Here is a 22,157-nt window from a genome sequence, read left to right as displayed (position 1 = left end):
AAAAATGTAACATATATATATTTGACCCTGTAACTTTCCAAAACACCATAAAACCTGTACATAGGGGATACTGTTTTACATGTGAGACATAGCTGAATACAAATATGTGTATTTTATTGCAGTGAAAGCAAACAGTATTATGACATTCACAGTTAAAATGTCACGTAGAACTAACATTTTTTTTTAAAAAAAATTCTTATTTTCTTATTTTTTCCAATTTTTTTAATATTTTATTCGTATTAAATTATGTTTCATACCTAAATATTTGATGTTAAATGAAAGCCCAGTTTCCCCTGAATAAAATGATATATAATAAGTGTGGGTGCACATAATATGAAAGAGACGAATTACGCCTGAACAGATGTATAGCGCAAATTCAAGTTTTTGTTTACGTTTTGGCTCAGTCCTTAACCCCTTCAGGACGGAGTCAATAGTGCACGTTCTGATCAAAACAAAACGTAAACAAAAACTGGAATTTGCGCTATATGTCTGTTCACCCGTAGTTCCCCTCTTTCAAATTATATGCACCCACACTTATTATATATCATTTTGTTCAGGAGAAACAGGGCTTTAATCTATCATTAACTATTCATATATGGAACATAATTCATTATGAATAAAATTAAAAAAAATGTGAGAAAATAAGATTTTTTTTTAAATTTGCATTTCCGTCTGACATTTTAACTGTGAATGTCATAATACTGTAATTTGTAATCAGCGATGTCTCACGAGTACAACAGTACCCCCCATTAACAGGTTTTATGTTGTTTTGGAAAGTTACAGGGTCAAATATAGAACGTTCCATTTTCAAATTGAAATTTGCCAGATTGGTAATGTTACCTTTGAGACGGTGTGGTAGCCCAGGAATGAGAATTACCCCCATAATGGCATACCATTTGAAAAAGTAGACAAGCCAAGGTATTGAAAGTGGGGTATGTTTAGTCTTTTTTAGTAGCCACTTAGTCACAAACACTGGCCAAAGTTAGTGTTCATATTTGTTTTTGTGTGAAAAAAGCAAAAAACGAATATTTGGCCAGTGTTTGTGACTAAGTGGCTACTAAGAAAGACTGGACATACCCCACTTGCAATACCTCGGGTTGTCTACTTTTGCAAATGGTATGCCATCATGGGGGTAATTCTCATTCCTGGGCTACCATACGCTCTCAAAGGCAACATAACCAATCTAGCAAATTTCAATGTGAAAAAAATGAAACGCAAGCCTTATATGTGACTCTCTAACTTTCCAAAACACCATAAAACCTGTACATGGGGGGTACTGTTATTCTCTGGAGACTTCACTAAACACAAATATTAGTGTTTTAAAACAGTAAAACATATTACAACAATAATATAGACCATAAAAGTGCCGTTCGCTTGTAAAAAATGCAAAAAACGTAACTTTTACTTAAAATATCATCGTTGTAATACAATTTACCAGTTTGAAACACGAATATTTGAGTTCAGTGAAGTCTCCCGAGTAAAACAGTACCCTCTATGTACAGGTTTTATGGTGTCTTGGAGAGTTACAGGGTCAAATATAGTGCTTGCGAATTAAATTCGCTGCACTTTCTCCCTGTGTTGCCAGGCATGTCAATCAAATTTTAATTAATCAAATCACATAATTACGTTAAAAGATTATTTAAATATACATGTAGAATTTTAATATATATGCATTTATAGGTATTTAAATTCTACGTGTATACTAATGTAATCTTTTATCTAATTATATGTATTTATCTATATATATATATATATATATATATATATTTGCGGTTATTTGTATTTTATATATATATATATATATATATATATATATATATATATATATATATATAGAATGTCATTCTAAGTGTATTTTGTTACCGATATATATATATATTAATAACAAAATACAGTTAGAATGAAATTACATATGCATATATAATTTATATTAAATTTTGTTTCAATATTTTATTTATTTATTTTATTATTTTATTTATTTATTATTTTAATTATACGTATTTATATATAATATATATATGTACATCTATTATATATATAATATATATACATATTATATATATGCAACGTCATTCTAAGTGTATTTTAATATTAATATATATACTTATATTAATATTAAAATACACTTTGTATGACGTTACATATATATAATATGTATATATATTATATATATAATATATATACATATTATTATATATATATATGTAAAAATATATTTAATTTATTTTTACACTTGTATTTTATTTATTTTTTATACTTCCCACCAGCAGGGGGACTGTCTGATATTTCAAACAGTCCCCCTGCTGGCAGATCCACAGCCAGCTATAGGGGGCCATGTGATCGCTCTTTGAGAGCGATCACATGGCCCCCGGGGGCCTGATTTGCCGTGGGAGGGCTGCCTGGGCTGTGAGGCAGTCCTCCCGAAGCGGATCGCGGCGGAGGTAAGTACATCTTACCTCCTGGGGCTGCAAGCCGTTACGGCGTGCTATGCCGTCATAACGGCTTTAACCCCTTAAGGACACATGACATGTCTGACACGTCATGATTCCCTTTTATTCCAGAAGTTTGGTCCTTAAGGGGTTAAAGCCCACTTAACCCGTGACGGCATAGCACGCCGTAACGGCGTTAAGGGGTTCATTATGCAATTAAATACAGCCCCTACTTTCTGTGGCTGTCCAATCACAGACTTCCCAATGTAGCCCAATAAGAAGTCTTTGCAATTCAGATGCTCTGAGCAACTGGTGACACTTAAATTTAGCTTCACTGAGATAACCAAACCGGGAAGCAACAAGACGTGTTGTCTGCTTGAATGCCAAGGTGACACGGGTTTATAAAAGTGTTAATTTCTATTGAAATCTGCACTTTTTGCAAATTAAAGGGATTCTATAGTGCCAGGAAAACAAACCTGTTTTCCTGGTACCATAGGTTCCTGCAGTGCCCCCCTCCCTCGAACCCCTGCAGTCATTTACATGAATCCAGCGCCGATGTCCCTCAGTGCTGGGTCAGGCTCTGTCCACCGTCCATCCCACGGACATGAGGACGACCAGCATTAGATAACGGACCAACGGTCCGTTTCGATTCCGGAAGTCCCTCTAGTGGCTGTCTAGTAGACAGCCACTGGAGGCAGACTAAGAGCTACAATGTATCTCTGGAACTGCAATGCTTTACAATAAAGGAATTCTCCAAATACTATTCGCATTGGTTGTGTCAAGATGGCATTTCTTTTTAGCATACACTATGATTAGGATGTATTTTAACATAGGGCTTTTGTTGTTGTTTGAATTTCAATATCTCTCTACCACTCCGAAGCACAGATTTACTCTTTAAGTTAAAACGGCTAATATTCAGGGATTTTCCTATTTCTAAGTCCCTTTTAGCGGGGCTTTTTATATTTTGTAACATATACACCAGGGTTAGGCCTTATTGTGGAGAGTTACTCCCTGAGGAGACTTCCACTTTTCTATTATTTGCTCTTGTTTCTTGTTTTATTTCTTACTTGGTCATCATTGCTTGGTACTGTCTATTATTAGTTGGTACTACTTATTAATACATGCCGTAATTTTCTTTTCCTGGCTATTATTCTTAGCAAATTTATTCATATTTATTATCATTTACTTTCCCTAGATATAAGCAATAGCAGTGCAGTAGATCTACCCCTTGTGGTTATTGCTGTGACCACAGATAGAAGGTACGGGAGACAGAAAGGGCTGTTTATAGTTTGTCAATGTTGTCTGGGGGGGAAAACAAAGAGCTTTTAATCATTGTACTATTATGGCCATCTATTTCATTGTGATCAAGGCCATGGTTTGATTAATTTAAATTTTTGCTCTTGAATAATTTTTGTTTTTTTCAAATTTACCATTTTTAGATCAAAAGCATTAGCAAATACACCACTGTTCTTCTAAGCAAAAAAACATGCTTAGAATGTTGGTGGTTGCATCAAAAGTACAAATCCGTTTTCCAGTGGGGACATTTGCATTGCAGATACAACTTGAAGTTTAGAAATAACAACCAAAGCAGGACCAAACACACAGAGAGCTCTTAAAAAGCAATCATCACGCTAATTACAGGAAAGTAATTACATTTCAGTAAAGAGATTGCTGCAAACAAAATAACAGGGTACAGGAGAGGAGCATGCTAGCACTATTAAATACAAATGATTTTTTTTATTTTTAACTTGTCCTTTAGCTTGTCATCGAGAAGTGGAATTAAAAAAAATAATACAATGCACTTAAAGAGAGAAAATAACCTGGAATGTTGCATCTGACTTGCATGCCATTATATCTCAACAAAGAGCATGTAGGATGCCTCGATTCCATAATGTCACTCATTCCTTGCTGGAGTGAAAGACATCCATCATTTAAAATCTGTTTTTCTGATTTTGTAAACGCGAGGGTTTATCCCTTGGGTAATAGTAAGAGACCCCCAGGAATAAATAGAGTGACCCTAACCACCTTGTTTGAGTTTTTTTATTTTTTTTCATGGTGCTTTGTGCTCCGTCTATGAATCTACTGTAAGGAATCACTATATATCTGTAGCTCACTTTAATGACACAGTAATTTAAAGGATCACTATAGTGTCAGGAAAACCGATTTGTACTCTCCTATAGTACCCTGAGGGTGCCCCTCCCATGACGCTGAACGGGTTAAAACCCCTTTGGTTACTCACCTTCTTCCACCGCCGGGCTCCCTTACCTCTCCTCCCCCAGCCGACATCAGGTCAGCGGAATGCGCATGCGCGGCAGTGCCATACGCGCATTTAAAGTGTCCATAGGAAAGCCTTTTTCAATGCTTTCCTATGGACGCTCTGCGTGATGGAGGCATAATATGCCTCCAGCGACGCACATGCGCCTCTAGTGGCTGTCTGGAAGACAGCCACTAGAGGCTGGCTTAACCCCAAATGTAAACATAGCAGTTTCTCTGAAACTGCTATGTTTACAGCAAGCAGGGTTAACCCTAGAGGGACCTGGCACCCAGACCACTTCATTGAGCTGAAGTGGTCTGGGTGACTATAGTGTCCCTTTAAAGGAAAAAAAGAATAGCATCCCTTTAAAAAGATACTGTTCCAACTCAGTTTCATAAGGTACAAATATGCCGTGGGAAGGTAGAGGGGAAATAAGATCCTGTCAAATTAAATGAAGACAGTCACCTGTAAATCTTACCATGGAACAGTAAGTGTAGAGTAAATGTGATGTTTAGTTATCATGTATCACTAATAAGCCCCCTCTTAACAGCAACACCTCCACTCCCATTGTTTAAAATCAGATGACTTACTGCATCAGCTTCGCAGTAGCAGAATGTTGTTAATTCTTGTCCCCGGGGACTGGCATTGAGGCACTTAATTTTTTGTATTCTGACAGCCTTCAGAACAATGTGTGGGTTTTATTCCCCTGTGTCTGCCAGACAAACACACTGCACAAAAACACAGAACAAAAACAAAGGAAATTGTAAACATGCAAATAACTGCACCTATCAGGTACATATAACTGATGTTACTTCAGTAAAGTGTCAATCAATGTTAATTAAACTGAAGTAGAATGTTGGGATAAATGACCCTGTAAAAGATTATTTCATATTCCACTCAATTATTGTCTGAACAACTACGTAAAATGGAAAGAAAGGAAAGGAAAGGAAAAAAGCTGTTCAGTTTATGAATTATATCCAAGGTCTTAAATGTTTGTAACCAGATCATTCATGAACACAACCCTACATCCTGACAAACAAGTTTCTTTTTTCTTACTTCACAAAAAAAAAAAGTTAATATGAGTATAATAGTTTATAGTTCAACAGTAGAAATACAGGATGTAGGATACGGCTCTCTCCTGGTGCTCCTCCTACCACTCCCAGCGCTCTCTCAGTGTTTCTCTGACTCTGTCTCTTCCCCCAACCACTCTCTGTCGGCGTCCCCCAAGGTTCTGTCTTTGGTCCCCTACTGTTCTCTATCTATACTGCCTCCCTTGGTAAACTCATCAGCTCCTTTGGCTTCCGTTATGATTTCTATGCGGATGACACACAAATCTACCTGTCCTCTCCTGCTCTCTCTCCACCCATCTTGACTCGTGTCTCTGATTGCCTCTCTTCGATCTCCAACTGGATGGCTGCTCACTTCCTTAAACTCAACCTGTCCAAAACAGAACTTCTGGTCTTTCCTCCCTCAAGTGTTACTACTCTTGTGTCTGTCTCCCTCCAAGTCAACGGCGCTACCATCACCTCTACCTCACAGGCTCGCTGCCTGAGTGTTCTTTTTGACTCCAACCTCTCATTCACCCCTCATATCCAATCAATCACCAAATCCTGTCGCTTCCATCTCAAAAACATAGCGCGCATTCGCCCCTATTTAACCCCGGATGCGGCTAAAGTGCTGGTCCATGCTCTTGTTTTCTCTCGCCTTAACTTCTGCAATACCCTTCTCAGTGGTCTTACATGTTCCCAGATTGCACCGCTGCAATCTATAATGAATGCAGCGGTGAGGCTCATTTTCCTGTCCGCTCGCACCTCCCACGCCTCCCCGCTCTGTCAGTCCCTGCATTGACTTCCAGTTAGATATAGGGCTCAATTTAAAATTCTGGTGCTTGCTTAACCCCTTAAGGACCAAACTTCTGGAATAAAAGGGAATCATGACATGTCACACATGTCATGTGTCCTTAAGGGGTTAAAAGTCCCTACATAACGCTGCTCCAACCTACCTATCCTCCCTAATACACAAGTATGTCCCGTCGAGGCCCCTACGTTCTGCCAAAGACCTTCGTCTTCCCTCTGTCCATACTCCCACCTCTAATGCTCGCCTCCAAGATTTCTCCAGGGCTGCACCTCTTCTGTGGAACTCCCTTCCCTTCCCTTTCACCCAGTCTCCACTCATTCAAAAAAAATCATTGAAAACTCACTTCTTCAAGAAAGCATATCAGTTAAACTGTAAGCAGGTTTCTATCCCCCACCCCCATGACTCCTCTCCTGCAACTGTCAAAAATTACCTACTAAGCCCTCAATGAATATTTTTCTAACAACCTACTTCTTAGCGTACCTCTACTTTTACCCTTTGTGTCACTATACCCCACTCCCTCTAGAATGTAATCTCATTGAGCAGGGCCCTCCACCTCTCTGTTCCTGTACGTCCAATTGTCTGGTTAAAATTACATGTCTGTTAGTCCACCCAATGTACAGAGCTACGGAATGTGATGGCGCTATATAAATAATAAAATAATAATTTATAAATATTCCTAATTGCTCTTGTATTGGTCTAAAGTTAAATCATTGTGTAATCGAGCCATCTCCTGCACTGGAGAATATATAATGTATTAAAAAGGCACAGAGATTATATATAAGTGCATGTGCGCACATGGAATATATGCATTTTTTTAAAGATTTGTAAGTACTTGAATCTTCTCTAAAGCTCTGATGGTTTAAAAGGGACACTGTAGGGCGTGGCTTCAACGCTGAGGAGAGAGGACGCATGTCGGCTAAGCTCCCGTGGCGGGCATAATTAACAGCAAGTACTGGGGCACCTACCTACCCTAAACCAGTCCGGAACCGGGTCAAACGATACAGCTCACAATGGGGAAGAAGGCGAAAAAGCTAAAAACACTTACCAGGAACGGCTCCCGCGATATCCCTCCTACAGCCGCGGCCTAGGCCCAAAATGGCGCCGCAAATAGACGCATACTATACATCCTCTGAGGAAGAACTCCTAGACGCACCTGACGAAATACCTTGTTCAGGGAGCGTGAACAGCCCTCAAAGAGAGGAAGACCTGACAGCCCCAGCCACAAGGGGACATCAAAGCTCTATTAACAAACATAAGAGCCTTCTTCAATGCAGACTTGAATATCATACGTTAGGACATCACAGTAGTGACAGCAAGACTGCAGGCTAACGAGGATGCCATCACCTCCCTAGCACAAAAGCAAGTAAGCACCACCGAGCACTTGCTACAGCTCCAAGCATCACACAAAAGTATCCAGGTCAGACTGGACACCTAGGACGACACAAGGAGGCGTAATAATCTTAAAATCAGGGGCATAGCCGAATCAGTTACCGAACAGGAACTGCCCCATTTCTTACGCCGGCTATGGACCTCCCTACTGCCACAGTGCTCTACGAAGGGCATTCAGGTAGACAGCTGCTACAGACTTGCCAAGTCAAACAGGGCCCCGAGACGTCCTGATACGTTTCCCGCTACTCCGTGACAAGCTGGCCCTGCAGGACGCTGCAAAATCCAGAACTCCTCTTAAGTTCGAGGAAATGCAACTCCAATTCTTACAGGACTTATGCCACTCCACTCTGGAATGGAGACGGTCTTTTCAACAGGTGACAAAGATCCTACGCTCTGCAGACATCGGTTACAAATGGGGACCTTCTCGAGCACTAATAGTCCATAAAGTCCATAAAGATGGGAGCATGCATCAGCTTTCCACCGCAGAGGACTCAGCGACATTCCTTCAAGGACTGGGCCTTACCATGTCTTCTGACAATACGGCACGTCCAAGTCACAGATGGGACATACGCAGGATTGTCCCCTTTACCCCACGCTCTGCAGATGACACAGGCTGACTGATAAAGCACCAGCAGCCACAAGGAACTGGACTGATCCCCACACCAGTACCAGATACCGGTCAACCTCTGATGTTTATATGTTATCGTTTTAATGTTTCATTAGCATGCAGCACTGTTAGAGTTCCCGGGTCATAGTTCCTTACAACTCCTTACAACATGTCCCGCTAAGAGGACACAGACACCGGAGATTCCCCTCCGCTCATCCCCCCCCAACACTCTGGGGTAACTGAGTGTAAATAGATTATCAACACACCCAATAGACCACAATATCGCCTAAGTATAAGACAAGACCACTGCTTCCATACATAAGAACCAAAGGGCTGGGTCACTCTCCTAGGCCCACGGTCTCGACACCATTATCACGCCCTACATTACGTAACATAACATGTAAATATGAGACATACATCATTTATATACCGCTAGAGTCCTGTACCACTCTATCAGTACACTCTTACCTGACACAGGCACTAAGTGTAGTATTATGTCAACTAGCAAAGTGTTTACTACCTTAATTCAAAAAGACATTACTGCTCTCTACTGTGCTAAGGCTACTGAAATGTGGTATACGAGGGCTGTCGTGACGCAGTACCTGTGTCCTGTTTCATCTGTTCTTGCTTATGTTGTCTTTATTTTGGTCTGTTTTTTTGTTTTGTTTATTATGCCCCTTGGGCAAAACGGAGCTACCTCCACCTAAGAAAATTACTACCGGTACCCAGTGGCAAAATTACAGTATTGTTCAGCATAACAACTCAGCATGTCTATATTAGCTAACAGCTCTACGCATCTCCTCATACGGTACTTACCGTACTACTTTACAATGATTAGTCACATGCCTATGTTTATGCAAAGGTCAGCCACTCTCCCTTAACAGTAGCTCCATCTACTAGTCAGCCTGAAATCTAAGCATACCATAAAATCTTTAAAATGTGCGATATATACAAATGTCATAACTCTGTTTTATATGTCTTGTTATCAATCTGTGTGCAGAGGCTGTTGTGGCTTACTGAACACTATGTTATTTCTTTGCACGCTATAAATAAAGAATTTAAATAAAATAAAAGGGACACTGTAGGCACCCAGAAAACTTCAGCTAATTGAAGTAGTCTGGGTGCTGTGCCCTTTTTGCACTTAGTGCTGCAATGTAAACATTGCAGTTCCAGAGAACTGCACTGTTTACATTCCAGCTCTAAGTCTGCCCTCAGTGGCTGACTACCAGACAGCCATTAGGGATGCTTCTGGAATCCAAACTGACTTTTGTTCAGTTATCTGACGCTGGATGTCCTCATGGACCTCCAGTGTAAGATTTTTCCCATCGGAAAGCATTGAATAATGATTTTCTATGGGAAGGTCAAATGCCCGTTTGCGGCCATTGCCACGCATGTACATTAGGTTTCCCCCGCCAGTTGACGTCGGCAGGGGAGAAGCCTAGGCAGAGCACAGCCTAGCGCCGAGGGACATCGGTGCTGGATTCAGGTACATGGCTGAATGTGTTTTAACCCCTTCGGCCTCACAGGAGGGCAGCCGCGAGGGGGGGGGGGGGGGGGGGGACACACATAATAAAACTACTTTGTTTTCCTGGCACTATAGGATCCCTTTATTGTATTTTAGGATAGTGTTCTTTACACTGCCGTATTCAAAAAGCAGTTTATTTTTACAGGAGGACAAGGTTGTCTCATTGAATGAACTGTACAAATACAAGGCTCTTTATGTAGGACACACAAATGGCAAAGAATGAGTGACTTCCATGAGATCAGAAATATTTTGCATATATTGACTCATCCAATGCAAAGAAGAACACACATTGTTAACAGGGGATATAAACCTCCCTTTCTACAACAAAACAATGTGGCAACACCTGATGAGAAGTGTTAGACTGGTAAACTAATACAGATACACACAGTGACATCGATTTTTTTTTTTTTTTTTTTTTTTTTTTTTATAAGAGCAAAAGCACTAACTCATTGCCCAGTTCCTCAAAACACCATGCTTTAACCAATCATATAAGTATGGAAAATAATTAGTGTAGCAGGACCTGGGTAACCTGACTGGTTATCCCCTTTGGTTAGAATAGGTCAGCCTCCCAAAAAAAGGCAATTCACAGTTTAGGCAGCGGTCCCACCAGAATTAGAACCCTACAATCTCCATCTTTGCACTTTTTGCTAACTTAATTCTTTCTAGACCAAAAAAAGATATTCTCCCTTCTCACTATGGATAATGGACAGATTTATTGCACTATATCCTTGTGTAGACCTCACAGTGAACACCTGTCTCACTTAGGACTCTACTAAAACAAGCTATTTTATCTCCTTACCACCACCCTTTGCCTACTTTCAACTCCAGCACTATGGTGGAAGCATTCTTAAGCTTAATGTAGTTGTTCTGGTGCCTATAACCTGTCCCTGCAGGCATCTTGCTGTAAACACTGCCTTTTCCCTAGGGACACCTCCAGTGGCAGTCACACCGCCACTAGAGATGCTTCCTGGGTCTGTGCTGCACTGACGCTCAGCGTCTCCAGGCAGAGCAATGCTTCAATGCAACTCTATGAGGAGATGCTTCTTGGTTATTTTCCTGTGAAGAGACAAATTCTCTTCCAGGAAAAAAGGGGAGGGCTTGCTAAGGCTGCAGTTCATAAGATCTGCAGTTTTTGCAAACTCTTAAAGGGACACTCCAGGCACCCACACCATTTCTGCCCATTGGAGTGGTCTGGATGCCAACTCCCACTACTCTTAACCCTGCAAGTGTAATTATTGCAGTTTTTTTATAAACTGCAATAATTACCTTGCAGGGTTAACTCCACCTCTAGTGGCTGTCTACTAGACAGCCACTAGAGGGCACTTCCTGGTTTCTAGCACAGGAAACCTGTGCTAGAGCGTCGCTGGACGTCCTCACACTGTGTGAGGACCTCCAGCATCGCTCATTTCCCCATAGGAAAGCATTTTCAATGGGGAGCGCTAATGCGCATGCGCTTTAGGTCTCCCCGGCCGGTGGGCAGGATCAGTCTCGCCCACTGGCCGACGCAATCAGAGGGAGGAGTGGCACGAAGGAAGAAGCAGCGACGTGGGACATCGTCGCTGCCTCAGGTAAGTTACTGAAGGGGTTTTTACCCCTTCAGCAACCAGGGATTGGGGGGTGGGAGGGAGAGGGGACCTGCAGTGCCAGGAAAACTAATTGTTTTCCTGGCACTGGAGTTTCCCTTTAATATATACCCCCAATGAATACATACATGTATTCATTGGGGGTATTTCTACTAAACAGTGATGATTTTTTATTTATTTGGGCAGTGGTGTACTCCTTTAACCCCTTAAGGACACATGACGTGTGACATGTCATGATTCCCTTTTATTCCAGAAGTTTGGTCCTTAAGGGGTTAATTAATACTTCCGCACCATAAATACTGCAGCACACTAGCAACTATGGTGCTAAGATTGCCCTAGAGACCCTCACCCATTTTAAAGAGTCAAGCCGTTTTAGCAGTTTCTTACCTGGGATCTGGTGTGTGCCACTGCAAGCTCTTTCCACTGTGCTAAGCCCAGCAGTGGGTCTCCTGGTAGAAAGTAGGTGTGGAGCAAAGCTTGACAGACACCCATTACTAACAGCTTTGCTCCTTATACTGGATGGGACATGGGGGCTGCTGTAGTGGTTATGGTCCCTGGAGGGTTCACTTAATTGTATTACTTTCATCTGTGATGTTATCCTTTAGGGTGTTGACTGTTTTGCAGCCAATTAACTGTAGAAAATGAGTTGATAACTTGCCCTTGGCTGCTAAAGGGTCAAAATAATATATTTTTAGGCAGACCTGTCCTGGGTATGGGCTGCTATGTGATTCCCTTTTCACCGTAGATGCAGAGGCAGGTCTTTTTAAAGATGTGACCTTCCTTCACTCAAGCAGATGCTTTAGCTGCTTTGCCACCCAGTGCTGTCAGAGTTTATTAAGTTGCCACATGACAAGGGACTAAATTCAGCTTGTCAGCTGGCAGAGTGACAAATCAGGATATCCTGTGTAGAAGTAAATGAGGCAGTTGGGAAACGGTGCAAGAAAACAAGCAACAGCAGCTCAACTGGGAAATATAAAGTACTGGCATCAAGCAAAACTAGTGTGTGTAGTGGGGAATTGCGATGCAGCATACTAACATAGAACTATCCCAATTACCACCCAAATAATGACTGGCAATGTACTATGGACAATACAGGCCACAGCATGTATTAGAACATATGATAAATACTGTATAACACATCCATAATTTATTTTCATATTCTTTAAGTTATGGTTATTCATGTTTGACGTTTGGTTTATATCAAGTAAAGGATCACTACAGGGTCAGGAACACAAACATGCATTCCTGACCCTATAGTGTTAACACCACCATCAAGCCCCCCTGGGCCCCTCATGCCTCCATAAATATAGCAAAATCTTCCTGTGTTCAAGTCAGAAGCTGTAACTCTGTATGCGGTTTGCCTCAGAAAAACAAGCAGTCTGCTGACATCATCAGAAGTGGTAGTCTGATCCAATCACAATGCTTCCCCATAGGATTGGTTGAGACTGACAAGGAGGCAGAGCCAGCATGATTCAAACACAGCCCTGGCCAATCAGCATCTCCTCATAGAGATTAATTGAATCAATGAATCTCTATGAGGAAAGTTCAGTGTCTGCATGCAGAGGGTGGAGATACTGAATGTTTGGATGCATTTTAGGCAGCCATGACCCAGGAAGGGTCTCTAACAGCCACCTGAGGAGTGGCCAGTGAAGTTATCACTAGGCTGTAATGTAAACACTGCATTTTCTCTGAAAAGAATGTGTTTACAGCAAAAAGCCTGAAGGGAATGATTCTACTCACCAGAACAAATTCAATAAGCTGTAGTTGTTCTGGTGACTATAGTGTCCCTTTAACAAATAAGTTAAACAAATAGTGTCATACAGTGTAACCCAACCGCCCTTACCATTATACTGACCATGAGCCTATGTACCACTTCTTCTCACCTCCTCCCTCGGCATAAATTCCTTTTCCTGCCAATGCTTACTACCAGCCGACCTTATCCTTGCTCGGTGGGCACGTCCAAACAGGTAACCTACAGTTAACCCTTTAGAGCAGGGGAGGTTGAGACCTGAAACTTTACCACTTCATTCCACATATTAACCTAACCGCCTCAAACTTAATTGGCAAGGACATACCCCTGGCAAGCTATGACTATACCAATGGGGCGGGCGGGAGTGAAGCGGTTTGCTGGCCCAAATCCCAAATGGCACTGAGGTAAGAGCACTCCCACACCACATAATCCCACACACACATTCATACACAAACAATCACACGCATCTGTCCCCACACTCATACATGTGCCGTTGTCTGCTTAGCTGCGCTATAGAAAAATAGAATGTGACGGCAGATAAGAACCATTCGGCCCATCTAGTCTGCCCAATTTTCAAAATACTTTCATTAGTCCCTGGCCTCTACAGTTCAGGCCCTGGCTATCTCCCCAGGGCCTGAACTGTAGATTAACAGAGAGAGCAAAACCTGTAAACACTTTTACAAAAAAATACTAAAATTTAAGATGACACAAACCTTTATGTACTGCCACAAATCCTTGTACATTAGGATTGACACATTACAGAAGACTTATAGTAAGGGTTATTTTTCTTCAAGCCATTTTGTGAATGGGAAGCTACTAATTTGTTTAGACAGAGCATCAGCTGAGCACTCTAAGCCAGTCAGCAGCATCCCAGAACGCAGAAGTCGGAGACTTCAGTTTTGAATTTTTCAGAAAGTTGATGTTGGATGTGGCAGAGCAAAACTACTCTGGCAAGGAAACTTCACAAACTGTTTAACCCCTACGTGTAATCCAGCGCCAAGAATCTCTTGGCACCATAACAATCCAATTTCAATAAAGTTGTCACGGTGCCCACATTGTTACTTTATTACACAAATTTTACATTTGGGGGGCAGAGCCTGACAGCCGAGCTAAACGGACGCATACAGCACAGGCTCCTGTCCAACTTATTGAATTTGGGGTAATCTCATCAGCACCATAGCCTGAAAACCTATTAAGGTGCATTACCCACATCTGGGATGCACAGACAAACCGAGTGAGACCAGCCACAAGCTTGTCATTGCCCGGAGCTCGAAATGCTGCATTGCAGCCTACTCAAGCATGAGCTGGACAAGCCGCTCTTCACACTCATACACCCACCAAGCTGCGCAGCTGATCTCCTACCCCCCCACTTTACACCGGTGGGGGTCATCCCAGTCCCTCCCCTGGCTCGGTGCGCTTACCACTGTCGGTGCCTGAGAAGCACTCAAACACAGTAGCCTCGGCAAGATGGTGGACACGTCCCGCTCTCCAGGGGGAGCTCCCATGCAGTCCTGTGGAGTTCTTCATAACTTTGTGGAGCAGTCTATGGAACGCTTAGACAACATATTCCAATGCTTCTCGGCGTACTTGGAGAAGCGCATGCTTCCAATGCCACACCAGCCTCATACAGAGGAAAAAGGGGATTGGAGAGTGGAGCTAAACAGGCCTCTCTCGGGTGCAGCCTTCTCTACAGCATCAATCGTCCATATCAATAGCCTACCTAGGCCGTGAGCCACCAAGGGCTTACCCCGGAAGAATGCAGTAGCAGACCACCTGGGCCTTCTGTTGCTCCCAAGATGGGAAAAACACTACGAGAGAAGTCCGTGAAATGAAGATCCCGGCACTCCAAAAGGCCTGGGCTGGAAGGGGGCCTTCCTTCACCCCCCTTGACTTCACAGCTTTCGGGATATAGGAACCCGCACACCACGTCAAGGGATCGGATGAAAGCAAGCTTTACAGCCTATGCAACCCTGCTGCACTGATCTACTCATGCTACCATCTTGTCTAGCCAGAAGTCAGACAGCTTCTACCGGACACATGATTTATTTACCTAGCTTTAGGTCTCTTAAACCTGTAATATATCCTCATAATTAATTGATTTACGTATGGAACAACACCAAGGGGCTAAAGAGCCCACAGGTGGGTTTATTCTTAAGCGTAACAGCCCAACAGTATACCACTCATAGGCACTTTGCCCATATTCACACGTATGTGTATTTTACCTAATTTCTCTCGTTTCTCTTACACGCTTTAGCGTATAACCCCATGCCTAGGAAACACTGTTTATCTAATGTTCCTGTTTACTCCGGTGCCTGGACATGTAAGCTTACTTGTTCATCTTACCATAAAATTAGGCAGTTTATGTTTATTAGCATGTTAAGTAGAACACATACTTCACAACTGTATGTCTAACTGGTTTTACAAGGCACCAAGCCCATATTAAGTTGCGTGTCTAGTTAAATATAAAATGCGAGCTGGCGTCTCAATGCCGCTTTTAACAGAGCTAGACGTGATAGATTAGCCTGAACGATATTAATCGCAGAAAAATTTGCAATTTTACTAAAAGCCATGTTTTTTACTTAAGAAGTGTTACTATAACGCTTGTGTGAGTTGTCGTGGCTGTACCAGCTGTTTCTAATTTTACGCACAGCAAAAAAAATAAAAAATTACATTTGGAACACCATTGTTCAAATGTTCAAAATTTTATGATACAACAAGAATGTCAAATTGTATGTAAACAATGTGCAGTGACTTGCACATATAAACCTAGTCTAGCTATAAAATCTGCTCAATAATTAAAGTAATACAATTTAGATTTTAGTCTAATTTACATTCCATTTACAAAATTCAGGATTGGACTTAACATTTAATTGATGACAAATTAATGTTTTATTTACAACGATTTTTAATTTGTTTTATACAAACATATTTACAATATTAACATAACAAAAACGGGATCTGTGTATAATATAAGGCCTGTGTGTAATTTACCAGACAAAGCAACTCTAAAAATATAATTGGGCAATGAACATTGCACTGAGATCTGTAGTACACCTTCTCTGCGACCACAGTAGAAACATACAGCAATTTACCAGTAAATTGTTTAGATTTAGGAGACACTGTGTTTATTGATATTGCAAATATGAAATTCCCGTTTGTTACCGGACTGCAGTCTGTGAAATTACAGATGTACACACACACACACACACACACACACCATACTGTCTGCAAACAACACGCTATGCATGCCAAATGGTCCTTAAACACTGTCAGTTTGAATCCATAAGTCTCTTCTATTTAAATTGGTTGTCAATCAATGTTCCCTTCATTTTGGCTTTCTTGGCTTCCAGCTCCGCCTGTGAAATATAGCACATGCAAATGTGAACATTTAAATACAAATTTATTCTACAGAAAAACACAATGGTAGAACATTACAGACATAACTTAAGGACAACTGTCACCAGAAAAAAAAAAAATATATATATATATTTTAAGAATCCTTGCAGCATTTAATGAAAAGAGAATGCACTTAAAAATAAATAAATAAATAAATATAAAAATGCCTGAAAGTCTGGCCCCTAATTCACAGAACACTAGATCCATCTATCCCTCTGCCATATTCATACCCCTTTGGTAAAATCTGACGTTAGGCTCCTGCTTCACTCACCGCACATAGCAGCCACCAGGCAAATATGTTAAACCCCTCTGCAGCATGAGGGTTAATTATGTGGTCTAGCCAACTGCGACATGAAAATAGTAAATAAATATAAAATTGGTAAATAAAAATACTATGACTTTTATGGCGATCAGGCCTTTTTTTTATTTTTTTTATTGTAATTGGCGTCTGGAATTATGGATTTTTATTTGGCCTTCCTTGGGGCAGAAGAAAAGAAGATTAGAAGAAAGACTAATTCTGATGGCAAGTATAATTAATTATATATATATATATATATATATGGGGTACATTGACGTTGTGGCAGGCTTATGCAATGTATGATCATATAATGTAACTAAATCCCCATTATTATTTTTTGCCTAGATTAGGTGTTTTTAGAAAAACTTTTAAAAACTAATAAAATCTGTCAACATTTTAAGTTGCTGTTTAGTAGATAGGAGAGTGCGCTGGATCTTGTGTATTGTTTATTATACATATATACACACATATATATATATATATATATATATATATATATATATATATACACACACACACTGCTCAGTCACTAGTTTTAATGTTTAGTAGACATGCCCCAGATGGCAACATTTGGCGGTAAAATACTATTTTAATGTGGTGGCTGGCTAGAAAACGCTGCACAGTTGTCACCTAATTAATCCTAGTGCTACTGAGGTTTAACAACTATTTGCTCACTGGCTGCTAGATTGAATTCTAACCGCATTTGGCTTTAGTAAATATGAGAATTTCCAATGCTTAGCAGAGCACATAGGGCAATGGCAGATAACATCACCAATCTGTGTAGGGAGTGAAGCAGGAGCCGAACAGTCAGATTCTACATCACTCCAACCAAAGGGGGGAATCTAGTGTACATTTACTTCAAAAAGGCCATATCTTTTTTCCATTACATGCTGCAAGGAATATAAATATATATATATATATATTTTTTAACTGGTGACAGTTGTCCTTTAAGTGACTTAACCTATGCATTGTGTTAGAAAGTCTGTTTTTTGTTGTGTTTTTTTTATTATTATTTTTTTATAACTTCTCTTGTCTTCTCCTTTGTCTCCTCCTCCAACGTGAGCACACCCAAACTACAAATGAACTTCTGAGTTACTAACCAAATGTACTTAACATATTATTTATTTTGTTATTGTGATCTACTTTATTTTTCTAAGGAGCTATTCAGTTCTATATGGACATTGCTTTGTCATGTTTGTTTTTGGGTTTCATTTTTATCTGTGTTACAATCTTAGTTATTACAATGTTAAACAAAAATCTGCACAGCAGTCAAGCCATGAGACTTGCTTTTCTTTTGTTACAATCTTAAGATATATAAAATAATGTAATGCATTATTAGTAGTTATGTTTTAAAGTGACAAACGCAAGCAGCAAAATAAAAAAATAAATAAAATATCATTGGAATTTAGCAGACATGCTGCGGATTTTATAACCAGGTGTAAGTTTAATACATTTCTATCAAAAGCAAGGAGCTGGATTTTACCAGCAACAAATTGCTACATACCAGCTCTTGTAGCCTTCTCTTGCTCATTCCTTTTCTTTCCAGTTGTTTCTCGATCACTTTAGCATTCTGAGCATACGAGTCTGCCACTTCCCTCTGAACAGCACAAATCAGGAGTAATAATGAGCAAAGCAAATGGAACAACATTGACCATAACATTATCATAATACGGTGGAAAGGCTTAAAAAGACTAACAGAAGGCCATTAAACAATCAAGAAGAACACCAGCCTTGAAATGATGGATGGCCCGTTAATGGATTTATTCAATGTAATGGAATATAGTTTGTGAATGGGACTATCAAATCACTGTCGGAATGCAAAGGATGTGTTTTACATATTAATGTGCTTACCGCTTCGATCTCCTCCTCCTCTTCATCAATTGTGGACACGGTCACTGAGCTGAACTTCCCCATATCCTTTGTACGCTTGGTCATCATCACCTGTAATAAAACAGAGTCATTGTCTGTCTTATAGTACAACTATGGGGGTTCAAAAAATGTAAAAAATAATGCAATATTAACAGTAATCTCCTGTGGCCTAATTTTTCTTTGTGCTCTCTTTTAAGCAGTTAATTAAACGTTCTCTTCTTCATAGCACTAGAAGCCTCTAGGATTGTATTAAAATTATATTTGAAGAAAAGTAATGGAGGAGTACACAAATGTCTGGTTCAAAAATAGTATGTAGTGATTTTTCAGTAGATCAAAGTAATGTAACAGTACCTTTTTAGGTGGATCAGGTTTTTGGGTGTAGATGTTTGTCTTGCCGAATCCTTGTCCAAACTTAACAAGAGCACCATTGACTATGAATGTGGCCGGGGCATTCTTTTGGTGGTGTTGGTAGAAGAGAAGGAGACTGCACCTGCAGAAAGTAAGGCTCAAAATCTAAATCTATGCAACTTAAAAGCATTTAGAATACACACTCTACTTCACATTTAAGTATTACATTTCACTTTCCCATTATTTTAGCAGTGTGCTTGCATGTTAGGCTATACATAAATGTTCAATAGGAGAAATATGTCTTGTTCTATAGTTAGCATTCGAACATTCACAAAAGGGCCTGACAAACTTACATAGAATTTAGAAGCAAGAATCAACAGGTTAGGAGCCACACAAAACTGTAATTGGGGACATGCATGCAGCAGGCAATACTTTCACACGCATCAGAAGATATACCTATAAGAAGGGACTTTGTCCTATGGACTTTGCTCTTGTTTAAGCCTGGCCACCTCTAAGAACCAATAATATGTTCTATTCTCCAGAAATGATTTTGGAAAAATGTGAGTCAGGACAGATGACATGGGGTTGGAATCAGGATCAAGACTGGTCAATACAGGTATTACTTTATCAGTGTCAGGAACTAAGGAAATGAGTGCAAAGAAATTAATTTATTTGCACACGGAGTAGCCAAATACACTTAATGAGCAGTCAACGATACACCGCTGTTGCAAATTTTTAAAAGTCAAAGATTTTATGAGTGACATGGAGACTGACTGCAACAAGGCAGTATCCTCAATATCAGGAAAGCTTTTAAAACCATATATCGCCTCTGATCGGACAAGTTACAACATTACATTTTAGACTAGTTCACAGTTTATGAGACAATGATTTTCCCATTATTTAAGTCATACATTATATTTGACTACCATCACACTCTGCTATTTTCACTTTGTGTGGTTAAATCATTACAAAAAAAAAATAATAAAGATTACATTTTGAATCATCGCCTTATATTCTCCCAGCAAACCCAGTTTACATTTCACTCTGTCTATGCACATCGTTATCTCTTATAATAGCAGCTTTCCTGCAGTAGCCTTTTCAATGTCTGCCTACTGAGGAAAATCATCTCAATGCAATCAGCTTCCTTCCCTGGACCTCTGCTGTATTAACTGCAGCGCAAGTGATCAGAGAAATGTCAGGAATGCAGCATGGTGCTGGGCGGATTGGAACTAGCTTGGAGTCTAAGCACACAGCCTAAAATAGAACACACTACCCAACAGAACAGATGTGCATCTACATGGCCACAGGGATTTCAACGCTCAGGGTTGTAGTTTTCTCTGCAATTTTTACGCTTACAAATGCAGTCCCAAGTATGAAAAAAAAAAAAAAATATCACAGTTGACAAAAGTTATGTACTGTTTAAAAATGGAAATGTTCTTCTACAAGTGCTTCAAGGAGAACTGTAACTTCATAGGAGGTTGAATACTAAACGTATTTATCCCGATATTTAAGAAGTATGTGAAGCGTAAGATTACAATTAAATGTAGAAATGCACACTTCTTTATCCAACAACTAAACATCTCCAGTTACCATAGAAAATACATACAGAGAATAGGAGAAATCAGAATGTTTCTATTGCTCATCCATATATGCCCTGCCTTTGCCTTGTCTGAACTCAACGATTGTGTCATTTGTTAACCCTTTAAAAGAACATTATAGAGCCAGGAATACAAACATGTATTGCTGACCCTATAGTGTTAAAAACACATGTAGGTCCCTGTCCCCTTAAATAAGTTTTTTAAAAAAAAAACAAAAAACCCTGCACCGCGCCGCTCTGACGACATCAGATTTGATTACTAAGCCAATTACAATGCTTTCCTATAGAAAAGCATTGGATTGGATGAGATTAATTCTGATGATCTCAGCCAAGGAGATGAGGAAGAGCCAAATGCCATCCTAGCCAAATCAGCATCTCCTTATAGAGATGCATTAATTCAATGCATGTGTATGAGGAGTGTTCAGCGTCTCCATGCAGATCATGGAGATAATAAACGGCATTGCTGCAGACTGTGCAGCACTGCCCCAGGAAGCACCTCTAGTGGCCATCAGAGGAGTGGCTATAGACCGTTTCCTAGACAGTAATGTAAATACTGTCTTTTCTATGAAAAGGCAGTGTTTACGTTAAAAAGCCTGCAGGGACTGACTATGTACTTACCAGAAAACTACATTAAGCTGTAGTTGTTCTGGTAACTATATTGTCCCTTTAATAAAAACTTAAAAGACTGAGCATCTCATGAAAAAGTTAACACAAGTTGTAGGTGATTTTTCAATGTATTATTCAAAAACACATAATTTAAGGTATGCAAATTTTTATTTATTCATTCATCCTTTATAGAAATGATGGGGCAATGCAAATAGTTCTTTCCAGAGAATTGAGTTCCTTATACAAGCAGACAATTGTTCCTGGAGTGTAAATAGCAAATGAGTCTTTATGGACTAAAATCTTGCTATGCAAATAATAGTAAAGGAAAAGTCTATACAAGTTTTCAGGTAGTGAACGGATTAAGGCAAGTAAAGCTTTATAGTAAATAATATGACAGATTATTTACACATATCATTGAGTGTAGTCAATTACACATGGAGTCTATATGGTTGAATGTGTGCAGTGATAGTGGGAGCAGAGCCAAAATGTTAGCAAGCTTATTGATTAACAGTTGATGGTAGCACAAACTCTTGCTTTTGGAGAGATTCACATCTGGCAGTTATCCAGCTTGGTGACAAAGAAGAGGCAATCCAGTGCGACAGATTTAAGAAAGATCTTGGGGGGGGAGGGAGGGAAATGTACAACACAG

The 22,157-nt window shown here is 40.1% G+C and overlaps 1 protein-coding gene across 1 annotated transcript in view; it reads right to left on the bottom strand.

Moving 5' to 3' along the window:
* Nucleotides 1–16,281: 16,281 nt before the first annotated feature.
* STEEP1 (STING1 ER exit protein 1) overlaps nt 16,282–22,157 on the bottom strand; it is a 46,422-nt gene continuing 40,546 nt past the window's right edge. The window contains exons 4-7 of the mRNA XM_063430996.1: nt 19,309–19,447; nt 18,940–19,029; nt 18,593–18,685; nt 16,282–16,750 (exon numbers count right to left, since the gene is read on the bottom strand). Coding sequence (XP_063287066.1) covers nt 16,688–16,750; nt 18,593–18,685; nt 18,940–19,029; nt 19,309–19,447 — 385 coding nt within the window. The 3' untranslated portion in view covers nt 16,282–16,687. The remainder of the gene's footprint in view (nt 16,751–18,592; nt 18,686–18,939; nt 19,030–19,308; nt 19,448–22,157) is intronic.

This window comes from Pelobates fuscus, chromosome 9 (genome assembly GCF_036172605.1).
Source record: "Pelobates fuscus isolate aPelFus1 chromosome 9, aPelFus1.pri, whole genome shotgun sequence".
Taxonomy (NCBI): Eukaryota; Metazoa; Chordata; class Amphibia; order Anura; family Pelobatidae; genus Pelobates; species Pelobates fuscus.
This window is presented reverse-complemented; position numbering and strand designations above follow the sequence as displayed.